General features: G+C 45.3%; 1 protein-coding gene across 1 annotated transcript in view; it reads left to right on the top strand.

Moving 5' to 3' along the window:
* Positions 1-3748: 3748 nt before the first annotated feature.
* sema3bl (sema domain, immunoglobulin domain (Ig), short basic domain, secreted, (semaphorin) 3bl) overlaps positions 3749-17550 on the top strand; it is a 92443-nt gene continuing 78641 nt past the window's right edge. Inside the window, exon 1 of the mRNA XM_063208485.1 lies at positions 3749-4119. Coding sequence (XP_063064555.1) covers positions 4014-4119 — 106 coding nt within the window. The 5' untranslated portion in view covers positions 3749-4013. The remainder of the gene's footprint in view (positions 4120-17550) is intronic.

Consider the following 17550-nt stretch of genomic DNA (forward strand, 5'->3'; position numbering starts at 1 on the left):
CACACACACACACACACACACACACACACACACACACACACACACAGACACACTCTCTCTCTCTCTCTCTCTCTCTCTCTCTCTCTCTCTCTCTCTCTCTCTCTCTCTCTCTCCTTATCACCTCTCCACAAAGCTCTACACAAAGCAGCACACGTCTGGAGTAGTCTCAAATTAAGGATATTTAAAACTGTGGAGTGATCAATGCAAACACATGTAGGTCAAATGCAAGACCATACAAACAGCTCATATCACTACATAAATCACACACACCATATAAATCTTACACACATTATTTTTCCTCACACACCAGCCTGATCTCCTCAGGATCCGTGTCCACACAAGTATACTTGTGCATACATGTTTCAGGAATGGACACGCAGACCCAGACACACACGGTTACACAGGTGGGTGTATTTTGACATTATGTTATGCTTATCAGTCATTAGCTGGTCTTTCATAGGCATTTCCTTTAACAAGCTTAATCTTTGCTGGAGTTTTCTTTAACGCCTAGCTGGAATTTGGAGCTGGAGTCACAAGATGATCTTATCTTAAAGTACATGTGCTGCTTATGGTAGAGTCTTTCTCTCTCTCTCTCTCTCTCTCTCTCTCTCTCTCTCTCTCTCTGTATCTCTCTCTCTCTCTCGCACACACACACACACACACACACACACACACACACACACACACACACACACACACACACACGCGCGCGCACAGAGAGAGAGACAGAGAGAGAGAGAGAGAGAGAGAGAGAGAGAGAGAGAGAGAGATTGAGGACACATGTAGGGCAGAGGCCTCTCCAAGTGCTGCTTCACGGTTTAGCTTTGTGTGGAAAGAGGATGGGTGACGTGACCACTAGGTGCAACATATACAACGAGCCTCCGGTCTGGTTATATGGGCAGGGGGTTCTCCTATTGACCACACACACACACACACACACACACACACACACACACACACACACACACACACACACACACACACACACACACACACACACACACACACACACACACACAAACAAATCATCACACGTACACCCCCCCCACACACACACAAACACTGTGACCACCCAAGTTTAAAAATAGAGCCCAAGTTTAAATATTGACACCCCACACAAGTCTTTCAGCCAGAAAACGGACAGCACAGCGCTGAGACGGACTGATACATAAACACCCCCATCACCCCCTTCTCTTTTTTCATTCTCTTCCTTTCTTTTCCCTCACTCTTCTCTATCCCCCTATCCTCCCCCATTGTGTTGACAGGGGGTGATGAATGGAGGAGGAGGTTGGCGGGGTAAACAAATAAACACACACTCTGGGCTGAGGGTCAATGCTGCTGTCACCCTTGATGGTGCACGCATGTCTAATGGGTCAAGTCCTTCTCTTTAGCAGCTCAGACATGCGGCTGTGTGTGTGGGTGTGTGTGTGTGCATGCGTGCGTGCGCATGTTTGTGTGCACGTGTGTGAGTGGGTGGTTTGGTAGGTGTGTGTGTGGGTGTATGTGTGTGGGTGGGTGTGAATGTCTGTGTGCTAGAAGGTGTTTGGAGTGAAAATAGAGGTGGATTATTGAAAAAATGGAGTATGTTTGTGAAAGGCACATAATTGCTCTGGCTTCTGTGTCATATTTTAACAGCAGTGCGGCAGCTTAAGGCAGTTCCATAGAGTTCCCAATAGTAATTATTGTTCCTGGAGGAAGAAGTAGGTCGGGGGACAAGCAAACGCTAGCAATTCTGACCAATTATCATTGGCACACATATTTTGCAAGTCCTAAATGTAAAATAGTTAGATTGGCTTGGATTCTTTGCGTTGGGTCGGATTGGCCATAATACAAATGTCAAATGTATGTATCTATCATGGCCAAACAACTTGGTCATTTACACAGGGGCAATAACTATTATTACTGCATATACGAATTATTAAAGGGTGAACGTTATGCATAGATATACTGTGTAAATTGGGCAATATATGTATAGGCCTAGTATGTGTTTAATTTACAAAGAGGGTGATTGATGTTTTATCATATCATGAGTACCTATGGGCGACTGAGTGTCTGGGATGGACAGGAATGGAGGAGTGGCCGAGAGGAGGGCAAAGAGAGAGAGGTCAGGACAGAAGACAAGGGGGATGAAAATTGAAGAGGATTTATCTAGTTAGAGCTGAAGAGAGTAGAGCCCCCTAAGGCATAGCTTTCAACAGTGTATGTGTATGTGTGTGTGTCTGTGTGTGTGTGCGCGCGTGCATGTTTGTGTGTGTGTGCCTGCCCGCGTGTGTGTGTGTTTAATCAGTGCCCAGGCTACACAGCCCTTCCTTTAAATAGTTCAAAGGTCATTTGATGTCAAGCTCCAGACGTTGCCCATACTAACAGCCCCTTAGTAACAATGAGGAGTGGCAGGTGGTTACGCAGTCCAGAAGGCAAAAATAGGATGAGAATTACATTGTACTCTAAACTTCTAATAACAAAAATGCTATAAAAAAGCATGTTGACGGCAACATACAATGGCTTGTATATGATTGCTAGTATATGGCAGCCCATGGCTTTCGATAGCCAAAAATCTTTCTGGCATCCCTTTTACGATATTTCGTGGGCCCCACGCCATTAACACACACATTTCTATTCTGAACAGCAAACTCCGTATCAACTATTATACTTACCGTAATGACCAGATGAAATTGTAAATGCCTTTATTTCTGGTATTTTTTTGGGAAGAGGGGGGCCTCTGACACATCCCCCCTCCCCCCTTGTCACAATACCAGTGCTCCGCCCCTGTGTATTCCTTGTGAAATTAAAGAGGTGAAGTTCACCTTGGCTACTGCATTCCTCGTACTTCATCTTTCCAAAAGAACTGAAGAGAGAGAAATCTAGTCCTAAAAGCCCTCTGCATTCCCCAGAGCCGAAGCACTTGGCCTTATAGCCTTATACCCCAATGTGAGGCTCTCATTGTGGAGGAGCCTTGAAAGCCGAGAAACTCCCCTCTACTTAATTAGGTCCCACCGACCGATACAATAGCATGGAAGGGGTTAGAACAGGTCAGTGTAGAGAGGGAGACACACAATAAAAGCAGAGAGAGAGAGCGAGAGAGAGAGAGAGAGAGAGAGAGAGAGAGTGTGTGTGTGTGTGTGTGTGTGTGTGTGTGTGTGTGTGTGTGTGTGTGTGTGTGTGCAGGGTCGCTGACAGTTTTGGCCGGGCCTGGGACAAAGACATCTGAAAGGGCCCCAAACCCAATACATACAATGTAATGAGGATCCAATTCCCCAATTCACCCTCTCTCCCTGGGCCCGGGACAAGTGGCCCCTTTGTGTCCTCCTGCCGACTTCCGTGTGTGTGTGTGTGTGTGTGTGTGTGTGTGTGTGTGTGTGTGTGTGTGTGTGTGTGTGTGTGTGTGTGAGCGAGAGAGAGAGAGAGAGAGAGAGAGAGAGAGAGAGAGAGAGAGAGAGAGAATGGATACAATAACAAATTCTGTGGAAAAGCAGAAGGAATGCATTGTAAGAGACGCCATTAGAAGATTGTCTAAATTACTTTATCTGAATACAGAAACAATGGATACATTAATTAATTAAAAAAGATACTGCAATGTCATTTAAAACATAGCATTGAGCGGTAAATATCATAATAAACACACTCCTTTATCCCCATTCACGAGAGAGCGCGAGAGAGCGAGAGAGAGAGAGAGAGAGAGAGAGAGAGAGAGCGCACTCTACATCCATAACGCACGTCTTCCTCATACAACACAGTCAGTGAGCGTGCGGTCAGTGGAAGTTGGCTCCTCGGCTGTCTGACCGCTCCTCCAAGAATTGGGAGAGTTCTCTGAGTGGGTCGGATATTTTTGGCTACCTGAGACATCGACTGGATCAACTATTCTCCATTCCGCAAGGAAATTGTCCGTGTCTATGACGCTCAAATTATTCTAGCCTACTTATTGGAGGAGACGTGTCAGAACAGAATCATTGAACGGTTTAGTCTGTGTAACGAAAGCCAAGCTGCGGAGGCAGAGAAGCGGTATTTTGATCACAATGATGGAGTCACCAACTGCCATGCGGCTGATATTGATGGCTCTGATGAGTTTAACGGCTTCCACCAACAAATTGAACGTCCCGCGCCTGCGACTCTCCTATAACGGTAAGTGTGTAATACATTGCTTAACGGCTTTTGTTTCACCCTCATCACTGTCTTGATTTAACCACGTGCACTTAGACTTAACAATTAGCTAGCATTCAGAAAGCCATTGTAGTATTGCCAACTTAATGATTTGCGCACTTCTACAAGGTCACAAGTTCATTAGCCTACTGAATCTTACCTGTGTGCGCACAAACCTCACCAAAATAATTACACGTGTACACGTGCTATAATACAACATAGTTCACGTTAGCTTAATGTATGCCGTATTGGATCGGCCTATTTATGAGAGGAAGTGGGCAATTCTTAATAGCTCACCGAGTGAGAGAGAACCCGTGATTGCGCAGTGCCGCGAAAGATTACGCACGAGCTCGCGGCTGCTGCATATAACTTGTCACAAATTTTGCAATTTGCCAAATTGCCATATTAGGTGTGCTAATGTTATTCTCTTACACTACTATTGTTTTTTTAATGAATGGTTGAATTTTCGAAGAAGGGCTACTCAGGTGACTCATCTTCGTTTTAAAAAGTGTATGGTCTTTGCATTTGTCTCCTCATCAATTCATTCAGCATCAACGGAGAAGGACACAGGAGCCCAACTTACCACTTTCTTCCATTGCAGATTTTTATTGACCTTTGTTTTATTTTTATTTGGTGTGGTTTATGCATTTAGCCTCACTTTTGGGCACAAAGAGTGGAATGCGTACTGACTGGGAATTTGGGGAAGTTATGGGCGCAGTGACCACCCTGCTTGAGAGAGAGAGAGAGAGAGAGAGAGAGAGAGAGAGAGAGAGAGAGAGAGATAAAGAGAGAGAAAATTTCAATCCTTAATAGAATAATAGCCTGAAGACCTCTTCTCTCTCTCTCTCTCTCTCTCTCTCTCTCTCTCTCTCTCTCTCTCTCTCTCTCTCTCTCTCTCTCTGTATGTGTGTGAGAGGGAAATACAAAGAGTGAGGCAGAGACCTTACAGGGCCTCCAAAACAGGAAAAACTTTAATTATCGTAATTTATCAATTAGTGGAGTAGGAGCAACCACAGCTGGAGAAGCCCACAGGGGCTGACCTGCACACACACACACACACACACACACACATACACACGCACACACACACACACAGGGTGCACGGTATACAGGAGTAGTATGTGTGTATGTGTAGTATGTGAATGTAAAAGATTTTGAAAACAAGTTTTGGTGGACTTGACCACATATGTGTGTGTGTATGTGTGTGAGAAAGAAGGATGAGAGAAAAAAAGGAGAGAGTGTGCGTTAATTTAAGCTTTACTCAATGAGAGCCCCCTCCTCCACACACACACACACACGTTGTATATTTTGCAGAAAAAGTAGTCACATCATGTCACCTACTGTATTGTAGCCCTTTTCTCCTTTCACCTTTTCGTTCCTTGTTGCATCTGGCTCCAGTCTGTGCTGTTTCACGTGGGAAGCGGTTCTGATTTTGTTTGTTTTAGTTTAAATGAGAAAATTGATGAGTTTGTTTTTCTAGTGGTAGCACAGATGTCTGCTAGTTTGAGGTTTGCAAGTGGTCTGGTCGTATGCTTGTGTGTCAATCAGTCAGTGGCGCTGCGCTGAGCTGTGCTGCGCTGCTTGGATTTTTGGGTGTTTCCCTGGCTGGATAAGAGCTCCCAGGCTCCTGGAACAATCTCACAACAAGAGAGAGGAGAAAAAACTGTTCTGAGTGAAAAAGCAGACAAAGCATGCACATACGGACACACACACACACACACACACACACACACGCACGCACGCACGCACACACACACACACACAGGGTGGGGTAGTCAGAGGGGGCCAATATTACGCATCCAACTTTTCACAAAGTTATGCAGGAATCTCTTGACAGGAGTGAGATATGATGAGCATGGAAATAGCAGCTGGAGCCCCCTTCTGTGTGTGTGTGTGTGTGTGTGTGTGTGTGTGTGTGTGTGTGTGTGTGTGTGTGTGTGTGTGTGTGTGTGTGTGTGTGTGTGTGTGTGTGAGAGAGAGAGGGAGAGAGTGTGTTTGGCTTAAGAATGTGTAGTATCTGGAAAGTAGCTTCGTTGGGAATGTTTTCTGTAATCTCTTAACTGTTGTCAATATGGAGTGATCACAACAGGCAGACAGAGTGACGACTTAAACACACACACACACACACACACACACACACACACACACACACACACACACACACACACACACACACACACACACACAGACACACACACAGAGAGAGAGAGACGTTTTGAAGTGTCACTAAGTCTGTCACCTCTGCTTTGGCACGGCAATACAGCTATCTCACTGTGACTCTGTGAACCTGTGAGACTGATGCCAGGGCAGACAGACATGTAGAATCTGCTCATACTAACAAGTCTAGCTAGACAGAGTTTCCGGTCTGTTACTGGTAGTTTTTGTTAATGGCCTTTCACGATTGATGTATATGGACTCCACTGTACAAGCAGAAATCCAATGAGAGCATCACGGCGACTGTGTGATTATTGTATTATAAAGTGGATAGGAAAGGGGCCCTACATGGAGAAAAACTTGCTTACAAATAGAAACATCTTTTTCCATTTCAGTCCTAGAACAACAGTTACTGTCTTTTATTGGCCAAGCACACTTGAGATATTCAGAGTTTGACTTCAGTAGCTTGCCAGGACCATAAACACAGTGGTACAATTATATATCAGATTCTCAGGGAATGGATACTGGTTTCAGAGACATATTTTTTCATGTCAATCATAATAAAAATCAGATTTATTGGCCAATTACATTTGAGGGTTATACAAATTTGACCTCTTTCGCTTGCCAGGAGTGTGCTCATGACACAATTCTGTCTGAAGTTGTGGACTGAAGTCACAAAAACATCTTTTTACATGACAGCTTTAGAATAAGAAATTAAATGCGGTTTATTGGCCAAGAATACGCTTATAGGCCTTTTCGGGAAATGACCTCAGTGCCTTGCCAGGATTACACGCTCAGTCATACAATTCTGTCTTGGGGAATGGACATTGGTCACAGAAGAATCCTCTTTTCACATTACGGCTTCAAAATAAGAATTAAAACAGGTTTCTTGGCCAAGTGTACTTGCGTATACTCGGAATTTGACCTCTGATAGCCTGCCAGGATTACGCACACAGTGATACAACTTTGTCTCCGGCGGCCATTTGAATTCCAGTTGTCTCCTCAGTCCTTGTTTTGATTGAAATTAAGTCATTTAAAACACGGAAATAGTTGTAATTGAAGTTAAACAAGCAATTAAAGGACTGATAAACGAATTTCAAAGCAATAAAATAAACGGAGGAAACAATGTCATCTGCACAGAGATGTATCAGATGTGAGAACTGGACAGCAACGGGACTTTCTTGAAACAGCCGGACGAATGTCTGTTATTCTAAGGGCTCAGCGTGGAGTCTTGTTTTGTGTTTGCTTAACCTCTGTGTCCAGCCATTATATTGGGCTAGACAAAGCTGGGATTCACAGAAGGATACTCTTTGCTCTCTCACTTTTTTCTTTAGAAAAAAAGGGAGAAAGACAGAGAAAGAGAGCGAGAGGGAGAGAGAGACAGCTTCCTTTCTTTACTTGCTTAGAATTGTGCAGGAAAAGCCCCTAAAAATGGTAACTTAATAAAGAGTAATATGCAGGAGAAGAATATGGGGGGACAGAGAGAGAGGAAAAGGAAAAGGTGTTGATGTCATGTCTAATTAGATTTGGAAGTGGAGTGTGTATTTCAGCACCCGCGTGTTCATGTACTTTTCTTTCTTACTTCTTCACCCAGTGTGTGTGTGTTTGTGTGTGTGTGAGAGTGTGCATGCGTGTGTGTGTGTGTGTGTGTGCGGTCCTTACAATCGTGATGAAGGAACAGAGAGAAACAAAAAGAGACTGAGGCAATGTCTACGTACAACATTACTCATTTCCTACCATTGCAGAACTAAAAGCATTTCCAGCCACACATTGTTTTCACCTGAAATTGTTTTTCTGTTTCGACGCCGTTCCACCAATGACTCGTTTCTAATCCATCAGACCATCAGAGACTGAGCACAGACAGCAGACAGACATACTGTACTTGTGTGGGCAAAAGGCAGATAGGCTATGCATCAACTTTGTTATATTTTGTATTTAGAAATGCATTGAAGCTGGGACATAGCCTCAGTAGAAAAGAAGAAAGCATGACTGCATCAGTGTGGATATCGCCTGCGTAAAACCAAATGAGCTGTAGTAGACAAAGTACACTAGCAGCTATGACAGTCAAGTCTGAAGGTCTGCAGCTGTATAACCTCTGGGTAAGGGAGTTAGTAATAAAGGTGCCATATCTCAAATGGCTCACGTGCACTTCGAGCGCTATGTTTCAGTGCCTATAGGGCACACTTACTACGCATTAAATCATACTGCTCTACCGTAAGTGCACAAGTGCACCATTTGAGACAGGTAATGGGTCTCAGGTTCAGTTTACCGCTCCAGTAGTAAAACAAAGTGGATGGGGGAGTGAACGACCACCTTCATCCCATGGCTGATGTGCCCTTGAGTAAAGCATCTAAATCCACTTTATTTATTGGGCACTATCACTATACAGGTACTTGGGTCTCAAAGTTCTTGAAGTTCTTGGGGGTCAGCCATGGCGTTATAGTTAAGGAGATAGGCTGTAGATCAGAGGGTAGCCGGTTTGTCTCCCACGCTTCCACTCCCTATCTCACTCCATGGCTGAGCTGCCCTTGAGCAAGGCGACTAGCCCCACGTTGATCCAGGGACTGTACTGATCCGTTGGATAAAAGTGTCAGGAATGTGAGTGTAATGTAATGTAAAAGTTATTCCTTTTCTGTACATTTCTCTGTGACAGTAATGCAATTGTAATGTAATGTAATTAAATACTGACCTTGCAGTGTGTGTGTGTATTTGTACTGAGTGGGCTGAATGGTTGAACCATATATCCCCCTCTGTGCATGACAGCTGTCATCCTTTAACACTTATTAATGCTCACTGCATCAACAAACCTGCCAAACAATGTCAAAGCTTTGACACACTCGGATACACACAGGGATAATAAACACAGTTGCACACACACACACACACACACACACACACACACACACACACACACACACACACACACACACACACACACACACACACACACACACACACACACACACACACAAAAGAATGCACATGTGCCCATAGGAGAATGATGTGGTCAGCGTAGAGCTGGGAGAGATTGGGGAGTCTGTACTCTCTCACAGAGGCAAATACAGTATTGCCTTGTATTCATTTTACAACAACCTTCTGGAACAAGTAAAGCATGCATACCAAGGACAGCAAACGGTCGGTCTAATTACAAATAGTATGTGTGTGTGTGTGTGTGTGTGTGTGTGTGTGTGTGTGTGTGTGTGTGTGTGTGTGTGACTCCAGCGTGTTGTGAACACAGCGAAGAAGATCATTGGAGTACCACTCCCCTCCCTGCAGGACATTTACACCACACGCCTCACCCGGAAAGCACTGATGATCATCAAAGACACAAGCCACCCTGCACACAAACGGTTCAGCCTCCTGCCCTCTGGAAAGAGGTACAGGCGCCTCCGTTCCCGTACCACCCGGCTGGCGAGCAGCACAATGCACCAAGCGATCAAGATGCTGAACACTCAACCCACTCTCCCTCCACTGTCAGCCTCTAGCCAGCAAGGCCACTGACAACCCCCCCCCCCCCCACTGTCAGCCTCTAGCCAGCAAGGCCACTGACAACCCCCCCCCCCATCCCCCACCACCATATCTGCGACTGAACATTCCACCTGCACTACTATACTTGTGACTGAACTTTCAACCTGCACTAACTCAAAACATGCACACACACACACACACACACACACACACACACACACACACACACACACACACACACACACACACACACACACACACACACACACACACACACACACAAGCACACTGCACTTTCTGCACTAAACCCAAACATACACACACTGACACACACACACACACACACACACACACACACACACACTCACACACACACACACACACACACACACACAGACACACGAACACACACACAAGACGCACACCGCACCTTCTACCTGCACTAAACACATACACACACATACACACACACACACACACACACACACACACACACACACACACACACACTGCTGCTGGTGTACTTGACAGACCTTTTTTATATTTATTTTCTTCAAAATGCTACTATTACCATGTCAGAACGCTATAAAGGACTTTTTTAGGAAAAGCACAAAAGCACAACAAATACCTCTTAATGTATGTCCTCTACAAGTCTTCTGTTGTCCAGTCTTGCACTTTAAATGTCTGTATGAGCACTGTCTATGTCCATACTGTCTTAAGTCCATGTATAAGTACTGTCTATGTCTATACTGTCTATGTCCTTACCTTAATTAGTCTATGTCTGTATGGGAAAGCAAGAAATGTAATTTCAAATTCTTTGTATGACCAGTGCATGTAAAGAAATTGACAATAAAACCCACTTGACTTGTGTGTGTGTGCACGTCTGTGCGTGTGAATGAGTTTCGGCGTGTGTTTTTGTATGTGTGTTTATGTCCCATCGTGTTTGTGGATGTGTGTGTTTGTGTGGCATGAATGAGCCAAGGTTTGTTGCGTCTTGAGTCAGATTGAGTAAATTTTTCATATGTATTTGCAGAGAGAATGTGTGTGTGTGTGTGTGTGTGTGTGTGTGTGTGTGTGTGTGTGTGTGTGTGTGTGTGTGTGTGTGTGTGTGTGTGTGTGTGTGCGCGTGCACTTTTGTGTAGCTAAATGAATGCCAATACACACTCCTGCCCAGTGTTCTGAAAGGCAGTTGTACCTCAATGTCCTCTGTTCTAGGGACTTGATGCATTTGCTCATTATTAACGTGTAGATGGAATTGAATTATTGCATGCTCACACAGTCACACTACTTTGTGATATAGTTGTAATTGATACTTTTACAAGCAGAAAACCTACACAACAGCTGTGGGAAAGAGGTCTTGTGCGTCTGTCTCTGTGTATGTGTGCGTACTTTGTATGTAATAAGGAGTATGTTTATGTGTCTGAGTGGGTAAACGAGAATGTTAGGGAGCTCGTAGTGTGTGTGTGATCTGTGTGAAGTGTGATGTGTTAGAGAAACATGCCACACATTTTTGGCACCTTACAAATACAGAGTGGCGTGCTGTTTGGAGATGTTTAGGAAAACGAGTGTTTAAAGACTGAAGTACCAAAGAGAGAAAGAGAACGCAGTAAAGCCGTGCCCACATACGGTATGTGAATCAGGTGCGTGCGTGCATGCATGTGTGTTTGTGTGCGTATGAGAGAGAGATGGCGAGCGAGCGCAGAACACACACTTCCTCTGATATACACGAGAGCTGAGCTCAATTAGCAAATATACCATCTTACATATACACTGATGTATACAGATTTGTCTCAGAGGGGTGTGTGTGTGTGTGTGTGTGTGTGTGTGTGTGTGTGTGTGTGTGTGTGTGTGTGTGTGTGTGTGTACACATGCATGTGTGTGTACATTTGTGCTTTAACCTCAAAGCTTTGAAAGACTCTAAATATTGCTGATCACATTTCAACAGCTCAGAGCCAGAGTCCAGACTGGGGCACCCAATCATTCCCATAACGTGCACTAAAACCTCCCCTCTCTCTTTCTCACGCAAACACTCCCCAGTCTGCCAGAGTCTAGTGCACTGGAAGGCTAAAGAGTTTATTAGGAAACAGCAGGGTGTGAGTGTCCAGTGACCTCTGCCCAGAGAGAAGGGAGTGAGAAGGGAGGAAGAGTATGATAGAGAGAGCAAGCAAGGGAGAGAGGGGAGCGAGAGAGAAGGCCAGGGAGAGAGGAGTGGGAGAAGGGAGGGAGAGAGAGGGAGGTAAAGAGTTGAGCAGAGAGGAGGCGAGAGGGAGTGGCGTATGGAGCAGGGAGAAGGCCAGGTGCTTTCCAGCGTGCCCCCTTAAACGTCTCCTCTCATCAGGCTCATAGCAGAGCCGTCACTTCAATCAATCAAAGACACACACACATTTTACTCACACAATTACTTACACACTTAACCACACATACACACATGCATATTCTTATAACACATGTACACAAACGCACTTCGAGCGTGCACACATGTGTATGCGTACACGCGTACAGACACACAGACACACATGCACGCACGCACGCACGCACGCACGCACGCACGCACGCACGCACGCATGCACGCATGCACACATACACACACATACACCTGAGTTTGCTTTTCCAGTCCCAGGGAGCTTTGCTGCAGCTCTGAAGGCTACGTCCAGTACAAACATGGATTTTCAAAATGAGGCCTTTTCTTATACAGTTCAACTTCATTTTGGCCCTGTGGGCCCTCCTGGAGAAGTGAAAACTTCTAATTGGCTTTGGAACCAAATGAGACAAATCCGACTGAAGAACTGTATGTAGTGAGAAAGAAAGAAGGAAAGAAAGAAAGAAAGACAGAAAGAAAGACAGAAAGAAAGAAAGAAAAGCAAAAGAGTATGCTTCAGCGATCCCAGGCCTCCATTCCAGACAAACTTCCATGAAAACTCTCAGCAACCAACCTCCATTCATCTTCTCTCTTTGAAAATGTTACTTTGCCATGCCAATGTTAATGTTACTGTTTCGGCTGTTTGAAAAGGCTGTTTCCAATTGTAGCGGAGGAATGCTGTCGTTGGCAGTTAAAGGCCTGAAGTGACTTTCATTGGCTGTGAGCAGGCGCTGAAGGATTGTCATGTTTCAATCAAAACCTGTCCTGTCCGCCTTACCCACCGTCTTGCCTGCCTCCCTGCCTCTCACGTTACCGCATGCCATGGAAGTGAACTGGCAGGCTTCAAAGGGGCCCAGGCAAGCTCTCGAACCCGACAAGTGGAGGTGACAAGGGAATGGAGAGAGACAGAGAGAGAGAGAGAGAGAGAGAGAGAGAGAGAGACAGAGGCATCGGTAAGAGGAGAGAGAGGTGTGTTCTGCTTGACTGGTTGGAAGATGGACAACCTTCCCACAGCACACATTAATTAGAGATTTGAGTGTCCCCTGTGTGTGTGTGTGTGTGTGTGTGTGTGTGTGTGTGTGTGTGTGTGTGTGTGTGTGTGTGTGTGTGTGTGTGTGTGTGTGTGTGAGAGAGAGAGAGAGAGAGAGGAGAGAGAAGAGAGAGAGAGAGAGAGAGAGAGAGAGAGAGAGAGAGAGAGAGAGAGAGAGTTTGTATGTAGGTGTGATGTGAGTATGTCTTTCCAGGCCTTCGTTTGCGTACCTGTTTCCATGTGTGCGTGCAATAAATGTATAATAACAATGACGTATAATGACTAAACAGAATGATTCTGTAGCGTTTTTGGGTAGTGTGCAGAGTCTACTGCTTAAAGATCAGGACTTGTAGTGTGCAGGGTCTACTGCTTTTACTGTAAGATCAGGCCTTTGGGGAAAAAACTACAGTACTGAAGCTTGGCTGTGTTCTCTGTCCAGCTGGTCATGCACCATAGGTAGTCATCAAGGTGCTGATTAACAGCTTTGATTCCTATGGCCTGGTTAGGCAGCAACACAACATGGTTGCCATGGCACCAAAAGCTGACTTCATTGTTGGACTTTTGAATGCTGGATGTTTAAGGCACCACGGATGCAACAAATGGGGCAAGACAGCAGCACCTTCACAGCACAGGCATCGTCCACATCTTCACTTGTTTTTAATTCATCTTTGCCCAAGATCCAGATTTGATATAAGCCAGCCTGCTTTACATATTGTCAGCCTCTCGCTTTCTCACTGTGTGTGTTTGTGAGTGTGTGCGCGCGGGTGCGCGCGCACGCGCGCGCGCGGGTGTGTGTGTGTGTGTGTGTGTGTGTGTGTGTGATGATGAGGTTGATGACACTGTGATATGGCACATTAATCCAGCGTCATCACTCATAGATTTGGCAGTTTCTTCAAAGACACATGAAACATCACAGTGTACATTTTGCACGACTTTTGTCTAAGTGTGTGAGGCAACATTCTCATACTGTGTGTGTGTGTGTGTGTGTGTGTGTGTGTGTGTGTGTGTGTGTGTGTGTGTGTGTGTGTGTGTGTGTGTGTGTGTGGGTTCCAGTCAGATGATTTCAATAAGAGTAGTAACATGTTCCAATTGAAGCAGAAGCCACATTGTCTGTGTAAACATGGAATAGCCCAGTAATGCGTGTGTGTGTGTGTGTGTGTGTGTGGGAGTGGGTGTGTGTGTGTGCGTGAGTGTGGATGTGTGCGTGTGCGTGTGTGTGTGTGTGCACGAGCGTGTGTGTCTGTGTGTGTGTGTGTGTGTGTGGGAGTGGGTGTGTGTGTGTGCTTGAGTGTGGATGTGTGCGTGTGTGTGTGTGTGTGTGTGTGTGTGTGTGTGTGTGTGTGTGTGGGAGTGGGTGAACTACAGCTTTGTTTTGTTGCTGTAATGAGATTCAGGTGCAGATGTGCTGACACTGAGTTTGAAACTTCAGACACTTCACAGTTGAATGAATAAACATTAAGAAGCAGTTTAAACCCATTGGATCTGTAATTAATATAGGCCTAAAGACAATTAAAAAAGAATGCAAATCTCAGCATCTCTCTCTCTCTCTCTCTCTCTCTCTCTCTCTCTCTCTCTCTCTCCATCTTTCTCTCTCTCGTTCAACTTCACTGTTTCATTAAGATTGCTCGGCTTTCTTTCAATGTGCATTTGTGTAGAATCCACAGATACTGAAAAAGTCTGGTGTGCTCTGGTTGGCGTATTTGTGTGTGTGTGTGTGTGTGTGTGTGTGTGTGTGTGTGTGTGTGTGTGTGTGTGTGTGTGTGTGTGTGTGTGTGTGTGTGTGTGTGTGTAGTTGGCATCCTCCCTGGCTGCATGTGTGAGTGGCGCCTCATTAGGGAGTGTGTGAGACGCGTGCAGCCACAGCGGTGAGTGCTGGAAGGTTCAAAGCTCTTAATAACCAGCTTTTAGCAGCCGCCTCAGCCAACACTTACACAGCAGCCACAATAACCTCCACTATTCACACCCAGGAGGAGGGCAAGTAGAAAGTGTGCATGTGTGTGTGTGTGCGTGTGCGTGTGTGTGTGTGCTTGCATGTGATTGCATTAAAACATGGGTTAAGCCATTGTAAACAGACCAAAGTTGTAAAAAGACCAGACATACAAAAACAACAGATACACAAAGAGAGACTTACAAACACCTGCTGTAAAACCTTATGAAGGACACAGCTAAAATTAGGTCTTGTGAAAACAATCTCCCTGTGACTTCCTGCATCTGTCACCTGTCCTGATTGGCCAAATGACATTGCGTGAGATGCAGAATGTTGTGGCCTATATTAAAGGCATCTGGACATTGCTTTTCCATGTGTCAGATTTCCAGGCGTCAAAAGGCAAATAAAAGGACTTAAGGCTGACAATTATATTTAATCAAAATTTGAACCAATTTGAACTGTTAATGGATCCCTTCCAAACACAAACACCAATTTTCCCTAGTTGCAGGAGATTTTGTATTCATAGCAAGCATTTTAAACTGCTTTTACATGTGGCATATTTCCATTGTCCATCAGAGAATTGGCAAAGAAGACGGTTGTGAAGTCCATTTTCAATCTAAAGTAGCCTTTGTAGCCCTTCCATGCAGTTGGGATCACCGGCAATCCCATTGGCTATTTATTGATAAAGTGTCACAACACCACTGCTATGACATTACTAAGAGCCAAATAACAGATGAAGACATGACCATCACCATTGTGGTGAAAATTAGGTTATAAAAGGGACTCTGCACGAAAGGGTTAATGTTGTACTTTTGTGAATAACATCAAGGAACTAACAAGGACAAGTAGGCCTAGTCAAATTTGCCCGGATCACAATAATCTGTAACACACTAACCTGCCAGTAAACACATTTTAGACGTGGATGTTTGTCTGAAAAGATGTGCCACATAGCGTAAAGCACAACTCAAAACTTAAAAGTACACCTCAACGCAAAAAAGGGTGCATTATCTGACGTATTTTTACTCTAGACATTCACTCTGGCATTGTAAGTCAGTATTAAGTTTGGTGTCAGTCAATGGAATTGACACGTACGTCGCTGTCTAACGCTGGTCCGTGTCTAATGGCCACTTAGGCTGTATCTCCAGTCATGGAGTGCCCTCTCCCAGTGAGGGACAGCCCATACAGTGTGAGATGAAGCCGTATGGAGCGAGGCAGTTGGTCAGAAGTGTTAATTCAAGTTAGTCTAGAAATTCACTTTTGACAACAAAATGTTGCGTCCACCTGTTGCCTTTGATAGAGGAGCAGAATTAGTGAAGTGAATGAAAGGCCTCAGGACATGTATACCGCTGTCTATCACTGAGCCGTGTCTAATGTCCACTTAGGTTGTAGCACGCTCACTGCATGGGCCTGGTCCCAGTGAGGGACTCACATGGCCTCAGCCGGCTACAGCCAATACCTTCATGTCAGATGAAGCCTTGTGGAGTGAAGCACTCACCTTCCTGCTGCCTGTCTGTCAGACTCTCTAGTTACCTTGGCAGCCACACGTCTCCTGTGTGAAGTGTGCGTTGAGCAGTTAATGAGCACGTAGTGCTGTGCCCAGGGCCGGATTAGCTCACAGGCTAGATATGGCTGTGGCCTAGGGGCCCCCACCTGCCAGGGGGGCCCTGATTGGGCAAAACTAAAAAATCTTTTCAAAACTCCTCTCCACAGTTGATAGACATAGCTCAATGATTAGAGCGCTGGACTTTAGATCAGAGGGTTGCAGGTTCAAACCCCACCCTTGGCCCTGGCTGTGCCACCAATTAAACCTCACCATGGGGTAAGGGCTCGAGGAGCTAAGGGTGTTGGGAGCAGAGGGAGACGGAGGTGGGGAGTGATGGGTGGAGGTTTGCGGTGGTGGTGGTCAGATATTGTATCTACACACACACACACACACACACATACACGCACACACACATTCTCTCACTCACACACACACACACACACACACACACACACGGTCGCACACACTCTCTCTCAGGCCAGACATTGACATGCTCTGTGGTGTGTCCAGATTGTGTGTGTGATTGATGGATCAGGTGTTGCTTGGGAAAGGAACTCACTGGAGTGTAGTGATGTAGAGAGAAAGAGGGATACTATACGTCCACGGGAGGTGATACAGTTTTGGGGGGAGTGGGAGAGAGAGAGAGAGAGATAGAGAGAGGGAGAGAGAGAGAGAGAGAGAGAGAGAGAGAGAGAGAGAGAGAGAGAGAGAGAGAGAGAGAGAGAGAGAGAGAGAGAGAGAGAATAAATGAGTTAAGCAGAGCACTGAACTTAAGGTGTGTGCGTGTGTGTGTATGTGTGTGTGTGTGTGTGTGTGTGTGTGTGTGTGTGTGCGTGTGTGTGTGTGTGTATGTGTGTGCGTGTGTGTGTACGTCTGTGTTTCCAATTTCATGTGTGTTTTTGGACGTGTATTATTGTGAGTTAAAGAGGGTG

This window comes from Engraulis encrasicolus, chromosome 10 (assembly GCF_034702125.1).
Source record: "Engraulis encrasicolus isolate BLACKSEA-1 chromosome 10, IST_EnEncr_1.0, whole genome shotgun sequence".
In the NCBI taxonomy this organism is placed as follows: domain Eukaryota; kingdom Metazoa; phylum Chordata; class Actinopteri; order Clupeiformes; family Engraulidae; genus Engraulis; species Engraulis encrasicolus.